The sequence below is a fragment of the Primulina tabacum genome, chromosome 10, assembly GCF_025594145.1.
Source record: "Primulina tabacum isolate GXHZ01 chromosome 10, ASM2559414v2, whole genome shotgun sequence".
Classification (NCBI taxonomy): Eukaryota; Viridiplantae; Streptophyta; class Magnoliopsida; order Lamiales; family Gesneriaceae; genus Primulina; species Primulina tabacum.
Genome location: NC_134559.1, coordinates 4,617,460 through 4,633,686, shown reverse-complemented (window position 1 = coordinate 4,633,686; position 16,227 = coordinate 4,617,460). Strand labels below are relative to the sequence as shown.

Genomic DNA, 16,227 nt, shown 5'->3' with positions numbered 1-16,227 from the left:
TGAGATGGTCTCACGAATCTTTATCTATTAGATGACGTGAGATAGGTGAAACCTATCAATATTCACAATAAAAAATAATACTCTTAGTATAAAAAGTAATATTTTTTCGTAGATGATCCAAATAAGATATCCGTCCCACAAAATACGATCTGTGAGATCGCCTAACACAAATTTTTGTTTATACCCTGGAGGTTGACTGGGACAGAACTTTATGAGTATACTTGGATTACTTTACTTGCTCAAAGGATACGTGTCCACTAAATGGCAAATATTAAAATCCAGACCGCCATGTGGAGTGTAGCCACGCATCTATTAGTGACCCTATTTGATATTTAAAGCCTTGTTTGGTTCTCATTTAACTAGATAATTATTGCTTTAGTGGGGACGCCACATATTTTATCTTTAACTGTGAAAACGTGTTCAAATACCAGATTTCTTATATTAAACAAATTAGATATAACTTTTCCAAATTAACTTTTTTTGAAGGTGGTGATTTTTTATTTGAGTGAAGTATTTTAGGGAAAAAATGTCAAATTCTAAGCAAACCAAACAAGGCCCCTGGTCGGTTGCCTCTCTTTCACCTATATATAGATATATAACTGGAAAAAGAACAAACGAACTCTCTCTCACACGAAACGGAAGTAAAAGAAACCGAAAACAGGGGAAAAGTTGAGCACAGCCCATCTAAATTCACGAGAAACCCACCAAAACGACGGGATCGAAGACCCTTTAATCTCCAAAACGTTTTCAGCCATTCAAGAAAAAAAGTTGTGGTGTTGTTGGGTCTTAATTTTTTTGACATGCACAACAATCACAGCGGCGCAATGATGGACAAAAGTAGCACTCAAGAGGTCATGGACGGCTCAGATATTATGGAGTTAGTTGAGAATGAGAGGGTTTTTGGTAAGTTTGTGGATCACAAGTTTCAAGAACTGGACGGTGATGGTGATGGGAAGCTTTCTGTGAAGGAACTGCAGCCTGCTGTTGCGGATATTGGCGCTGCTCTTGGGTTGCCTGCTCAGGGAACTTCTACTGATTCTGACCATATTTATTCAGAGGTTTCTCCTTTCTTTCATTTTTTTCACTTCTATTTTTTACAGCCGTATTTACTATTTACATATTGCTCTTGTTTTTCCCTGATCGTTTTTGTTAATGTTTATTTCTGGGTATCACGGAGGTGTGGTCAAATTGTAAAAAGTTTTGGTTTTGACTGTCATTGATGGGGTCTTGGTTTAGTTGTGTTATTCTGGTGTATTTTGTTGTTTGCTAGTTTACGAAGTATTTATGTTTTACTAATTTGTATCCTTGCACAGTTCGTAGACTCTAGGTAGACTATGAAGACTGTCGAGAAATAATCTGTTCTTTAATGGTTTGTATTTTGGATTTGTTTCATTCCTGTTGTAGTAGGATACTAGGATAAGGAAGTGTGACAAGTTGAATGGGATTCCCTGCTTTGTTTGGCTGATTCGAGGGGAATGTTGTGATGCTGGTGTAGTTCGTTGATTTATCGTTGACATTATTTGGTCTACACTCTACACCAAGATTAAATTTATACAGTCTTCGCCTAATCAAAATTGTAGGGGGGAAATGAACTAGCCTCAGAATGAATTTAAACCTTTGGTAGCTAAATCTTGAAAATTTTACTTCAACCGGAAAGGAGAGATGAGAAAGTTTCATTTTTTTTCAGATACTTCAGTTTTTGTCTGCATTCTGAAAGACAAAATGGGTGTTAAATTGCATTCATTTTCGTGATTGATCAAACTTAGGCTAGGGGATTGATCATCTCTGTATATTTTCTAATTCCATCCAGGGTTTCTTGTCTTCGTTCAGTGATCTCATCGGGTTGACTTTGATGTTTCAAGAGACATACGTGTCCTTCATTAAAAATATTTAAAGCCATTGATTACGTTACTTTATTACTCTTGACTTTGTTAGTAAATGGACCTCAAGAAGTCGGAATCAACAATTAAAATGACATGTGATTTACATGTAGCTTATTTTTCATACAACATGATCCCCAAGGTGTTGTACCTCTTAGGGTGTGCTTGGCTGTAACATGTTAACTATGTGGTATAGAATATTTGAACTCGTAAGAGTTGTATTTGTCTAGATGGGGCAACGTCTAGTAATGTAAATCTTATTTTTATTGCAAAGGATGAACTGATGACATGTACTTTTAAAATTCGTTTGACCTTTTGGAATTTGGACTATTATCTATTGCTTTTCTTCTTACTTGTGTTTGATTAAATGTATGAATTTTGTGACAAATGATTTTTAATCTAACAATAGGACTGAGGAATGTGAGATAACTCGAGTGAGCTCATGAGCCTCTCAAAATCACTTGACTCTAGCACAATCAAGCTCAAAATTTTTCAATATTGAGTTCAAGCTCAAGTTTAGTAGTTTGTCAGCTCGTGAGTCGAACTCATTATCTGTGCTTGCGAAAATATTCATGAAAAATTATGTGAACTCAAGCTGAGCTAGTGAGCCGCGGGGGGTGTCGTAAACAAGCTTCTTTGTTTTGACCTAAATGAGATCCACCTATTTTTTTTTAAAGTTGAGCTCAAGATTGACTGTTTTATACTCATAGACGGGACTATATATAAAACAAGGCAGAAGTCTGCTGCAACAGCTCTCATTTAAGCTCCACTGGACCTAAAAAGCGTTGATGGGCTTTACATTTTATCTGTTGCTAGATAGCATTAAGTTACTGGGTCTTTTGATTTACCTTCAGGGCAGATGTTGGAGGTTTCTGCTTTGTATTGAACTGAAAGTGTATTCATGTTATTGAAAGTTGCAAGACTGAGCAATATTATCCGACCTAGACTGTAGAAGTGGTTTCGGCTTATATTTATTATGCTGTCTTGTCAGAGAGAATAAAAATTCACTGCTTGTGATACAATCCAGGTTCTTAACGAATTCACGGACAGTAAACATAAAAAAATAAGCAAGACTAAGTTTAAAGAGGTTCTGTCGGATTTCCTTGTGGGCATGGCTTCTGGTTTAAAACGAGACCCCGTTGTTATTCTTCGAATTGATGGTGAAGAGCTTCGTGCATTTGTTGATAGTCCAACTTTTGAACCGGAGATGATATCTATATTTTCTGAGCTTGACTTGCCTAATGGATCACTGAAAGATTACGTTGTTAAAGCTTTTGAGAAACTTTCGATTGACCATGGAATGCCTCCTTCCACCGATCATTGGGTACATTCTCTCTTCAATCTTATTCAATTTTACACCTAGATTAATAGCAAACTTTCATATACTAGTAGTAAGATAGTTATCCCTTTTGTAGGTCATGTGTGACATTGTGGAGCCAGCACTCCAATCACTTGGCGGTATATTTGAGCAGCCGGTTTCACAGGAGACATTTTTTGCTGCATTTCAAAGATCTGTGGAGGGTGTCTCACGAATTCTCAATGAGAAACCTGTAATTGTTGCTCACAGCCAAAACACATTTGACGGGAGTGGGATTAGGAGTCTTATGTCAAACAAATTCGAGTTAGATAAGGTAATGTACATAGTTTTGATAATTACTAGATATTTAGCACATACAATGAGTTTGTGCTGCATATTGCTTAGTTTGAAAGATTATCATTAATGCTATTAATCTATCAAATTTTGGAAAAGTTTTCATTGATTTATTGTAGTCTATTCGAATAGTAAAATACAAAAATCAAATACAAACACATACTTCATCTGGATAAAATAGAAAGACGTTAAGCTACTGTGGTTAATTCAGCAGTTGAGACATTTGAGTGACTTAAGAATCTCTTAAGACGTTCTTATTAAAAATATGGTATAGCTGATTACTTCAATAGCTTCCAACCTGCATGCATGAATTCAAGATTTGGATATTTTAATGCAATTCGGGATATCCCCTGGACTTTTAGTGGTAAACATCCTTCTGTTGCAGCTTCTTGAACATTTTTGGTCTTGTACAATTTCTATTTCGAAATACATTTGATATCCCCTTTTAATAGACTTCACATCTTGCACTTATTTCATGCAGACACTGGACCTTGCCTTAAAAAATATACCCAAAGATCGCAATGGGAAACTTTCAAAGGATTTCTTAAACGTTGCCCTGGATGCTTTGGCCAGCTCGGCTGGATTACCTCCACTAGGGGCTCTTCAAGAGGTATTTTTACCTACTTAATCTTTCATTTGACCAAAAAAAGTGCATTATGCAAAAGTTACAACTGTTAGCCATTGAATTTTCGATTGATCTTTACACACCGCATCGCTGTGTCATTGTTGGTTCTGAAGGTTCTGAATAAATACGTTCTGCAGAACTCACATTTACCGTTTAAAATGCTTGCTAGGTCCGCTGTCAGTTAATATAACGTAATTACTGAAACGTGACTTTTTCCCCTTTTTCACGGTTGAAAATTTTGAGCAGCACCTTTGGTATTTGCTCTTAGTGCATTTAGTGGGCATAAAATCCTTCAATGACCCTTGTGATCCTTTTTATTCAAAGGGATTGTCTGCTTATGAGATTAGGCCCGTTGATTTGTTTCGACTATTATATATACATGGCCTAATCTAGTACGGGCAATAACAAAATTCTATGTTCTTTTTGTGTTTGCAGGTGGACGATATTACGATTGAAGCTCTGAAAATGTTCAATGCTAGTGATGGGAAGATGGTGAAAGAAGACGAGTTCAAGAAAATATTAAAAGAAGTGCTTGGAAGCATCATGCTACAGTTGGAAGGCAACCCTGTTTCGGTGTCTGTGAATTCGGTCGTGCATGAGCCTGCCGAGTCTTCCTCCACGCTCCTGCCGCTGGCATCATTACCATAAGCTATATATAAATATAGATATATTATAAATATATGAGTTTGAATTGTGAGCTTACCTTTTTACCCTTTTATTTACTTTATAATTTGTCATGTTCCTTTGGTTTTTTAAGTAATATTTTATGTTAATTAATAGTATACTTAACTTTTATTTGTGAGTTTTCTTTTTTACCCTTTCATTTATTTTATATTTGTCATGCTCATGGGGTTCTTTAAGTCATTTTTCATGTTCATTTAATATGATAATTAATAACGTACTTAACTCAATCAAATTAATTATTATTTTGATTTTACTTATAAATTTATCATAATGTTATACATTTAAAAAAATTGCTAATATTACTATCATCTATTTTATTTTATTTTTAATATGATAATTAATAGTGTACTTAACTCAATCAAATTAATTATTATTTTGATTTTACTTTGTAAACTTACTATTTTATCTTTTTGTTTTATAATTTGTATATGTTCATGATGTTCTTTAAGTTATTTTCTATGTTAGTTTAATAGGATTATTAATAGATCACTTAACTCAATCAAGCTATTTATTGTTTTAATTTTACTTTTATTTTTAAATTTAAATTTAATTACTTTAATTTATACAATGACATCAAATTAATAGAAAATCACTCTCATAATGTTATATATTAAAAAATTTATTAATATTACGAACATTAAAGTAATAATAGGAAGACGAATGAAGATTAATGACATTGAAAAAAATTAAATAATTAAAAAATATTAAGTTCATATAAAACATCTCCTTCTCATTTACGGTAGAGATATTTTAAGGCTACTTATGTATCAACAAATATATGTGATTGAGAGAAAATATTTGTATGTAGGTGATTTCAATATAAGCATTTAAGCCATTTAGTCAATTTTCGATATATGATGTTAAATAAATATTATTATCTATTAAATATATGATTTTCATTTGTAACCTTACCATTTTTTGTTTTACAATTTATCATGTTCATGATGTTATTTAAGTCATTTTTTATGTTAGTTTAATAAGATCATTAATAATGTACTTAACTCAATCAAACTAATTATTATTTTAATTTACTTTTAAATTTAATTTTATTTACTAAATTTATACATTTCCGTCAAATTCATGAAAAATATCTACCATATTGATGATAGGTAATAATGGACAGATGAAGGGTGATGACTCGGATTGAAAAAAAATAATTTATTAATAAATATTAAGGTTATATAAAATTTCTTTCTCCAATTTAGAATAAAGATATTTTCAAACTCTTTATGTGTCAATAAAGATACATGATTGAGAGAAATATTTGTATGTAAGTTATTCCAAACACTGTTTTTAAGCTATTTAGTCTATTTTTTATATATGCTGCTAAATAAATATTACTAAATAATATGCTTCATTTGATCATTTTGTGTTCTTGCAATGAGATGAGTTTTTTAACATAGCATTAAATGTTTTGGTGTTATATGTTGTTTGTATTGATAATGTTGTGTTTGGATTCCTTATGTGATTTGTTTGTTCACCGAAAGAAAATATAAAACAAACCATAAATTCCACAAAAATGATTATTTTAAATTTTTGTTACTTGAGATATTTTATTAATTCTTAAACACATAATGCATGTTTTCAGTTTGCTTAGATTACTTAGTTTGAAGCGAATTAGAAAATATTAAAAATGATGAAATGTTTCTTCGTTTTTAGCTTATATATCAGAATATAAAGAGATATTTTTTTATATTGTGACAAATGTATTTCCAGACTTCTGTCTATAAATCAGTATTCAAAATTTTTACAACATTATTATATTCTCTATTCAAATTTTTTTATTTAAATTGATTGAAGGTATTTGAATTTGAGTTTTTATGTGCTTGATTATATTATTTTTGTCGTATTATTTATTGTGAAATTAATAGGTGGACTAAAAAAATTAGTAGATCTATGAGTCCTCTGGTAGACGACAAACATGGATAAATTGTTAAAAGAGATAATATCAAGTAGATTTTTGGCATACGATTTTGTTCTAATTAAATGATTATGCATTATTCTAAATTTTAATTGTATCACAAGTTAACGTATGTTTTCTCGTTGCCAGATATATTTTGTCAATGGTTTAATATTTTTCTTTGATTTAAGGAAAATTGTGTGACTTCGTATTATATTTTTATTTCTTAAGGTTTTATTAAAGGATTTTTCATGATGATTTGAGTCACCTATTTTTTCCTTTGTATGTTTTTTTAAAAAGTAAAATATTTATGAAACCATAACGTTAATAAAACGTCTTCTCTTTATTTGAAAAAAAATATTGAAAAATTTATAAATTTTTTGAAAAATATGAGTTAATATTTAATTTGAAAGTGATTTATACTTTTTGTTGCTCGTATATACTTCAACTTCTTTGTTATTGTACTAAATAAATTATTTTTGAATTTTGAGTTATCATTTTTTTATGAAGATTGTTTGTGTCAAGAATTTTTAAATTCATTTTGTTTAATATTGTTGGCGGCAATTGATTTTTCTGATATTCTATTATTTGTCTTGTTGTTTATATGAAAATATTTATGAGAGTACACCAATCGAAGCCACATATTTTGGGCCTTATGTTCTACGAAGAGGGTAATATATGATTTCTGTGAATTATATGATTTATTGGTTCTACATACATGTAGTTAAGAAATGAATCAAATTTTGAACAAAAATTTTATGACAAACACAGTGAATGAAAAAAACATGTTAAAAAAAATAATGTTGCGTATTACTATGTCTCTATTTCTGTATGATATAATTCACACACATTTTTTTAGATATTTGAAATTAGGTATAACTAAGTGACATGAAACATATGCATATATATTTGAAAGCGTATTTAAAGCAAAATATTAAGATAAAAATTGATTCATATTTAAATTTCAACGCAACACAATGAAGAAGAAATTGGAAAATTTTATGTGTAAACATTTAAGGTTTATATAGTGATTATGTTGTTAATTCATGGTTTGCAATATACTGATGTCATATAAAATATCAATATTTCTCAAAGAATAAATAAAAAAGAAAAATTCTTAATTCAGAAAAAGAAATACATGAAAAAAATTGTGTATAATTCTCATTCTATTTTTAATGATATGAGAACAATTCTAAAGCTTTGTGGACACAATAGATCAATTTTGTGCATTTTTAGTAAACTGGGACTATTGAGGGTATCTCCAAGGCTGCCTCTCCAATGGCGACTGTGCTATTTCACCAAAATAGCGCAGCCCCCCTCCTCTGCGCCAAACCCCTGCGCCAAATTTTTGGCGCAGGGGTCATTTTTTTTATTTAATTATTTAATTTTTTTATTTGTATTTATTATGTTTATTTGTATAAAAAATTATAAATATTATTTAAATAATAATATAATATTTATTTTATTTTTTTAATAATTAGATATTTAATCATAAAAAAATAAAAAACTAATTGTTGATTTTAAATTTTTTTATTTATGTTAATTAGTAATATTTAAAAACTAATTTGATTTAATGATTTTTAATTAATATAATTTAATAAAAACACAAAAAATTAACATAACTTAAATATATTAAATAAAATATAATAATTAATATATGTAAAATAAAAAGAATATTTTGAGAATATTCTTTTTGGTGTAAGATTTGAAGTAAATGAGTTGGAGATGCATGTTGTATTTGGTGCAGAAAACGCACTATTTTAGTGTAAAATTTGCACCAAAATAAATTTTGTGGTTGGAGATGACCTGAGCCGGTTGCACTTTATTTCTTCCAAAATTATCTCAATAGATTTCGAGGTGGCTAAGAGGTTGTTTTTGTCTATTTTTTTAGTTAAAGTGGCTAACAAACTAATTCATGAGATATATGGTAGTAACATAGAGAACTACTCGTCAAATAAATTCAGTAGCCGAATAGTGAAATTCAAATTGAATTATACAATATTTCATCAAATTATTTTTGTCTATTATAAGATGCTCATGAGATCTAAACAGTTGTATTATTAGATGAGATATTGAATAAGACAAATACTTTGATATATATATTTGAATGATATCTCATATACATATCTTAATTACGTTATCCGTGTCCTTCTCAAGATTTTTAAAATACAATAATTAATTTTGTAAGTCATTCCACAATATATAAAATATTATAAAATAAAATGTAAACTCGATAGAATAAAATTTGTTTTGTTTATGAGATTGAAACTATATCATCCGCATGATATGATGCACGCAATCATTGTTCAAAATCTTCTAAAAAATGACGAACGAAATGAATTTTCTGAATTGCGTCAAATTAAACGATGACACAATTCTATGATATAGTCATTTGAAAAGATTTTCAAGTTTTTTCTCACACTGATTGAGAAATAATTGTTAAAAATTTATTAAACTTATAGCTATATGTCGATAATATCGATACTAAATATATAAAAATGATATTACAAATATCACGATGTTTGAAGAAATTACAGCACCATTAATTGATTATGTTGTTGAAGAATATATAGGGTATACATACTTTTAGTCACAAGTAAAAATCAGTCACGACTAAAAACAACATTTATTCGTATGAGTTATAGTTCATGATTGTCAAAAACTGAAAAATCATTCAACAATAAAATAAATATTTGAAAAATAAGATTACTGGATAAAAACAATGTAGAAAACCGAAAAAACATCCTGATAGGGAAGTAAACTACGAGCATGTCAGATCCCAGATGAGGGTTTTAAATAACATAATAGATGTTAAAGACGATCATATACTTGCTGAGTACACCAAAATGGTTATATGTATATTATAACAAACTACGACAAAGAGTTGTTGAGTTATCAAAATCAACCAAGAATTATATTGAAAAGTGTGTCATGTGCATAAGATAACTTCTCCGATTCATATATCGTCTATGGTCATGATTTTTGATTTGTGATTTGGTTTATTTCAATTAATAAATGACATTAGCCATATTTTAATTCATTTAAATATTATCAAAATTTCGTACTTATATTTCCAGCAATTTAGTTGCTCACGTGCAACGCACAGTATATATATATATATCCCGGTTCGAACAGGAGGAGTACGCCATGCTAATGTGCCTTGGATGATCCACATCTCAGGGTCAGGCGCCGATGAGCACATTGAACTATCCATATGGCTGACGATTAATCAACAATTCGAAGTGCTTTTCTTCGGAAAATTGCCCGAAGCCTATGCTTTTTTGAATCCAATCGTAGATGTTATGCCAGTTATACCTCTTATATCATTCGTGGGTGCGGCTAACTCTCCATGAGGTAATTCTATGATTTTCCAAGGTAAAAGAGCTCCTGACCAATTAGAAACAAAAAAAACGAGAATTCTATGGATTCGCGAAGACTCTGTGGATAGAAACGAAAAAGGATATATCGAAGTATATATATATATACCATAGAGGGGAAGGAAGCGAAAAAATGACCTAGATGTGTAAGTTTGTTTGAGTGAAATACTTACTAGTATGATGTAGTTTCTTTGGGAATGTGACAAAAATAATGAAGTAACAGAGACGACATTGCCAATGAAAATTTACTTGGATTTAATAAAATTATTTTTTAAAATAAAGAATATAAAATCTGTATTTAGAAAGTCCCGGGAATTTCAAAACTGTTACTTGAGAAAGCCATCATATAATAATTTATTATACGAAATTAATTTTAAATTAATTTTGATGTCGTGGAAAGTTATTTATTTGACGACCAATATATTCGTATTTATTATTAGATATTTTAAAAAATTTATTTTTCTTAATTTTATTGACTCATAAAACCATCTCAATTTCATTTGAATTTTATTTAAGTTTAATTAAATTATTATATTATTTCTTATCCGACAAATCATAAATTTTTATGAAAAATGATGTATGTAGTTTCTAATTTTAATAAAAAAATCTGTTAAAAAATTATAAGAATTAATGAAAAGGAATTTTTTTTACTGTACATATATATTTTTGTAAAACTCACTACAACAATAAATGACTATTGTGACACTTTTTTGTAGACACTTTTAATTAAATGTTGTTACAAATACTTAATAATGACACTTGAAAAAATTAATAATGTGTAAAATAAAAAAACATATTAGATTAGTTATCATGACATTTTTAATTGATGTCATCTTTTATATGGAGGAGAACAATTACTTTTCCCACATCGTAAAAAATCATTAAAAAACTTAAAATTTTCACTATAAATAAGTGTGAGAATATTTGGGTTAGATAAATATTAGAGGAGGGAAAATAATTGTCTCCCTTCATATAAAAAATGACATCAATTAAAAATGTCAGGATAACTAATCTAATATGTTTTTTTATTTTCACATTTATTTTATCTAATTTTCCCTCCTCCTATATTTATCCAACCCAAATATTCTCACATTTGTTATTGTCACTATAAATAACATACACGACATTTTTAGTTGTCATTATAAATGATTTTAACTGACATATAAATTTGTCATTATTACTATAATAACAAGGCATCTATAAATGTATTTAAACATGAGTTTTCCTGACATTTAAAATTGTCATTATATGAATAATTAGTAACACGTATAAAGTTGTCATTAACATCTTATAATGACATTAAAAAATGTCAGTAAGTTTAAGACGACATTGAAATAGATGACATTTGTTGGAGGTGTCACTAAAACTTAAATGTCACTAAATATTGAATATGATGACATTTATGAATGTCACCATAAACATTTATTCTTGTAGTGACTTTTAATTTATATATAAATAATTACTTTCTGAAACGTAATTTGAAGTAAGAATTTTAATAATTATGAATTTGTATTACACCATGCACTAACAATTTTCAATTAGGTCTTGTTTTAGCTTCTTCGGTTTTTTTTTTTACGGATTCTTTTAGGATATTCTTTTTTTTAACCATAGTTCGATTATATATGATTACATATTTATGAATTTCATAAGCATGTTCATAAAATAACCAATACATACTGTATTTATATAGTTTACGTCATTATCTAAAAAATCCAAATATATAACTTTTATAGTCCATTGCATTTATATAGTTTGTATTTTGTTTTATAAATGAATATTATTTTTACGTGTTGACTTACAACAATTTTACTCATAAATACGGAAATGTTCAACGAAATGCACGAAAGAAAACATAACGCCGAAAAATATACTTTTACATGAGATGATCACATGATCATCTTATGGACATCAATTCTCAAACGTAGTTAGTGTGATGCTTCAAAATAAGGGACTGCCGGAAAACTCCACACTTTAGGTGTTGCAGTCTGTTCGTATAATTTATTCAGTCTTGTAGAGAAGAGGGTCACCTTCTGTATCATTTGATTTTCACGCACTTGGCTTGTGATGAATCTTTCTACTTAGGCATGAAGTTCTGCTTCCAAAGAAACTTAATATATTCCTGGGAATTTTTTTAATAATATATTTCTAGGAATTTCGAAGACAATATAATAGATTAACTTTTTAAGGATATCCATTGTGTACTAGGTCATTATGTTGATTGATCCGCCTTCATGTATCCATATTTTAGGACAGATGGTGCAAACACAACAGGGAGGCCTGCCAATTGTTAATTTATCGTCTCTTGTTCTTTGTTTCCATCTTCCAATCAAGAATGATGCAAAAAGAAAATATCTAGCTGGAATAGATAAGCAAGTTTAGATCATTTTGTCGACACTTGAGTTCTTGAAGATCTTATTCATTTCTCTGGTTTATAACAGCTGCCGTCCATTTCAACTCCTGTCTTAAACAATGGATTCACTCGCCTTTCTTGGATGGTGTTGTGTGCAGATGTTACTACTTTTAATAACAATTTGCAGATTTTCAGGCATATTATCTTTCCATTGCTTCTTCTCTTCAAAAACTAGTGCACATGGGAATTTAAATTTTTTTTGGGTGTCTTTTTTCTCACCTGAAGTCTTTTGATGCAGATTGCTATGACCCATTGGATCCAAATGGAAACATTACTATCACGTTTGATGTGCTATCGTATGTGCCTAACGGCTATGTGGTTAGTGTAGCAACTATCAAGTTAGCTTGTAATCATGAATATACTATTTTCTTACTCCAAATAACAAGTAATTTGTTTTCGTAGGCCAGAGTAACCATCCAAAACTACTACCAGTATCGTCATGTAGAGAATCCAGGTTGGAGGTTTGGTTGGACATGGGCGAAAAATGAGGTTATTTTGTTGATGTCCGGTGCTTTTGCCATCGAAAAAGGAAATTGTTCGGCCTTCAACCAGGTACCACATTCTTGCAAACCAGACCCTGTGATATCTGATCTGATGCCCGATTTGCTAGATTCAACATCCCAAAACAGACCTGATGGTTGCTGCCGTGGTGGGATTCTAACTGCTTGGGCCATCAATCCTTCCATGTCTTATTCATCCTTTGAGCTTACAGTTGGAAACTTGGAGCAGAATACTACTGGCTACAAGCCTCTGAATCTCACGCTCATGGCTCCAGGACTTGGTTATACTTGTGGCCCGCTAATGGAAACCAATCCAACGCATTATTCAGCCATTGGAGGACGAAGAGACGAGCAAGTTTCCCGTAAGTTAAAAAAGGACGTACATAATACAGACCCGTAGAGAAAATAGCTCTTGGTTTATGTTCCAGGCCATTTTAATACTGTCCCGATGATAGAATCGTGGTTTGTAGGGACATGGAAGTCGAGGTGCACATACTCCAGTTATTTGGCTTACACAACACCTATTTGTTGTGTTTCACTTTCGACGTTCTATAATCCTACTATCACAACCTGTCCTTCTTGCAGCTGTGGATGTAAAGAAGCTAATGGAAATGCAATATCATGTGTTAGGTTTGTAATTTTATTTGATTGTTGATTCTGTCTGAGTAGCAAATGCCTCTTGCTCATGTGGCTATCTACATGCTTCCGGATAAAAACTGAGAATTTACGAGTTTTCTGCAATTCTAGATTATCTATCGGATTGGACTCATTTACTTAAAATATCATTGGCTTCAATGACATAACGATGCCATTAAATACAAGTCCACTCCTGACAAAAGTGTGGCTCTCCTACCGTTCTACGCTTTAAAAAATTTGATTTACAATATTACCACCAGCTGAAATTGGTATTTGAGCTGAGCTCACGGTTTTGATTTCCAAGAGTTGTTCTTTCCTATGTTGATTTATCCAAACTTCTTTTGATTATGCGGTTTGAGCAATATGACTCATGCTGTTACTATTAGCTATATATTTAAGTATAACAGCAAAATCTTGATCTAAATAGATGAAGCATGCCTTGTTCCCAACTACGGTTCTGGACATACTAGAAAAATTCAAGCTTCTAATTTCATCTGTGTTTGTTTACTTCTTTCGAGCAGAGAAGGTGCGGTCCCCTCAAATTCTCTTGGTACTGATATAGTTCAGTGCACAAATCATATGTGCCCTCTTCGGATTCACTGGCACATCAAGAACAACTACCAAAATCATTGGAGAGTGAAACTAACAGTATCCAATTACAACTATGGGAGAAACTTCTCCGACTGGAATGTCTTAGTTCAACATCCTGGCTTTGGCCTACCCGCCTCTGTTTACAGCTTCAACAGTACGACGCTTTCAACTATCGGTGTCCCAGGTACTTTTTATATGGAGCAACTTTGTATACACTTCACAACATGGGAATGAGCCTAGTTACTATGTGGCAGACGGAGGGGGTGGTTTGCAGGGGCAATGGACTTCCTTCTATTTTAGAATTTCTTGTAGTGGAATAGAAATTTCTATTCTGATATAGCCTGCATCGAGAAAGTCTATATATATATATATATATATCGAAAATAGAATGTCTATAGTTTTAAATTACGCATTCTTTTGTCTACTTTCTGACTCTGCCTTGATTTTTTATCTCCTAACATCATTCTAAGAATGAGATCACGTGTAGAAAACGAAAAAAACTGTACAGAAAGTTACATATCAAACTCAGGGTCGAAAGAAAGCTTATGTTTCATAAGAATCCCATATAAATCAAGAACTCTACGTGAATCTAAACCCACTCTTATTTCATTATTGTTTCTCAATAATTTTCGTATTCGTTCTTATTTGGAGATATGGGAATTCTCATGCCATTGAAGTGTTGCAGAAGACGTAGCCCTTTTCTGGGGAAAAGAATTCTACAACACCGAACTCTTGCAAGCTGATGAACATCAACTGGGCTCCTTGACGACGGAGATACTTCTGCAAAAAGATCCAACTTCATTTACGCTAAGAAATGGATGGGGTTTTCCAAGAAGAACGTATGTCAATGGTGAGAACTGCCAAATGCCCCCTCCAGACGAGTTTCCGATGCTCCCGAATGGTAGCCCAAGACAAAAGCCTTTCCATGGCCAGTTTCCTCATCTTCTGTCTGTACTCTACTTTATCTACGGGACGCTTTTTGGGTTCTGATACATTTTTAGTCCTGTAGATTTTGTCGAACTAGTGAAGAACGTGCATACTCCACGGTTCACTTGAAATTTAATGCGTATTTTTTCCAAAAAAAAAAAATGCGGGTTCAGTTCATGATCTTCTTTGTAAGAAAGCTCCTACTGATATCTAGTTCCGTCAGGGGAGAATTTACGACAAGAATTATCCAATTGAAGCAAACTTCGATCGAGCAGTTCAAGTGACTCATGCAAACTGTTTTATGTTGTTTGTTAAGAAGATTGACTTTATTAGCAATAGGTGTTGTAGAAGTTCAATTGCTGTCATTTGCTTTGTAAAGATGTCGGTTTATACTTCTTGAAGATTTATACTGTCAAGTGGTGAATGACGATGATAAGAAAATTATGTCGACTTAAATTAAGCTATGTTCATCAATAATTTATATTGAAATTTTTTTTTTTATCGATAATAAAATCATAAAATTTCAATCCATAGGTATACATCATAAGAATATACATGTGACTCTGAAAATTGGAATTCATTTTGAGTTTTGTTTAGCATCTTGTGCAGCGACGGAGCCAAAAAAATTTATTCGGACAGACGGGACGAATTTTTTTAATAAAAAAGTAATTAATTAGGTAAAAAATAATATAGATATATAAATTGATATGCATGTACGCACAATATAATAACCATTATATGTTGTGTTTGCATATGTATTTAAAAAAAGTGATTATAAAAAAAAATCTTAATTTAGTCTAATAAAAAATTTTAAAATAAATTACTTCAAATTAGGGTGACTGCGTACAATATCAAAACTTTCAATATTTCGTTCCTAACATTTCACAGGAATCAAGTTGCAAAAAAAACGACAGAAAATTATTTTAATATAATTTGTAATATAAAAAGTAGAGTAACAGAATACATATGTAATCATAATTTCATTAAAAAATATATAAACATAATTTATTAACTTATTTATCATGTCCAACTGTTTTAAGCTATGC

The 16,227-nt window shown here is 30.8% G+C and overlaps 2 protein-coding genes across 5 annotated transcripts; both read left to right on the top strand.

Moving 5' to 3' along the window:
- The first annotated feature begins 585 nt into the window (after positions 1-585).
- LOC142505378 (uncharacterized) lies at positions 586-4,955 on the top strand. Its single transcript, XM_075618345.1, has 5 exons — positions 586-1,058; positions 2,908-3,204; positions 3,296-3,511; positions 4,013-4,141; positions 4,592-4,955. Exons 1-5 carry the CDS (start codon positions 801-803, stop codon positions 4,802-4,804), a joined length of 1,113 nt encoding a protein of 370 aa, XP_075474460.1. The 5' UTR covers positions 586-800; the 3' UTR covers positions 4,805-4,955.
- A 4,702-nt stretch (positions 4,956-9,657) lies between these two features.
- LOC142505439 (COBRA-like protein 1) lies at positions 9,658-15,604 on the top strand. Of its 4 annotated transcripts, none has more exons than XM_075618422.1 (7): positions 9,658-10,094; positions 12,556-12,662; positions 12,766-12,845; positions 12,930-13,389; positions 13,498-13,657; positions 14,185-14,438; positions 14,940-15,604. In XM_075618422.1, exons 2-7 carry the CDS (start codon positions 12,587-12,589, stop codon positions 15,242-15,244), a joined length of 1,335 nt encoding a protein of 444 aa, XP_075474537.1. In that variant the 5' UTR covers positions 9,658-10,094; positions 12,556-12,586; the 3' UTR covers positions 15,245-15,604. The 4 variants fall into 4 exon arrangements, with proteins under 4 accessions (XP_075474537.1, XP_075474538.1, XP_075474536.1 ...); XM_075618423.1 differs by lacking the exon at positions 9,658-10,094 and having other exon boundaries at positions 12,069-12,662; positions 12,930-13,079; positions 13,257-13,389; XM_075618421.1 differs by lacking the exon at positions 9,658-10,094 and having other exon boundaries at positions 12,069-12,662.
- Positions 15,605-16,227: the final 623 nt, after the last annotated feature.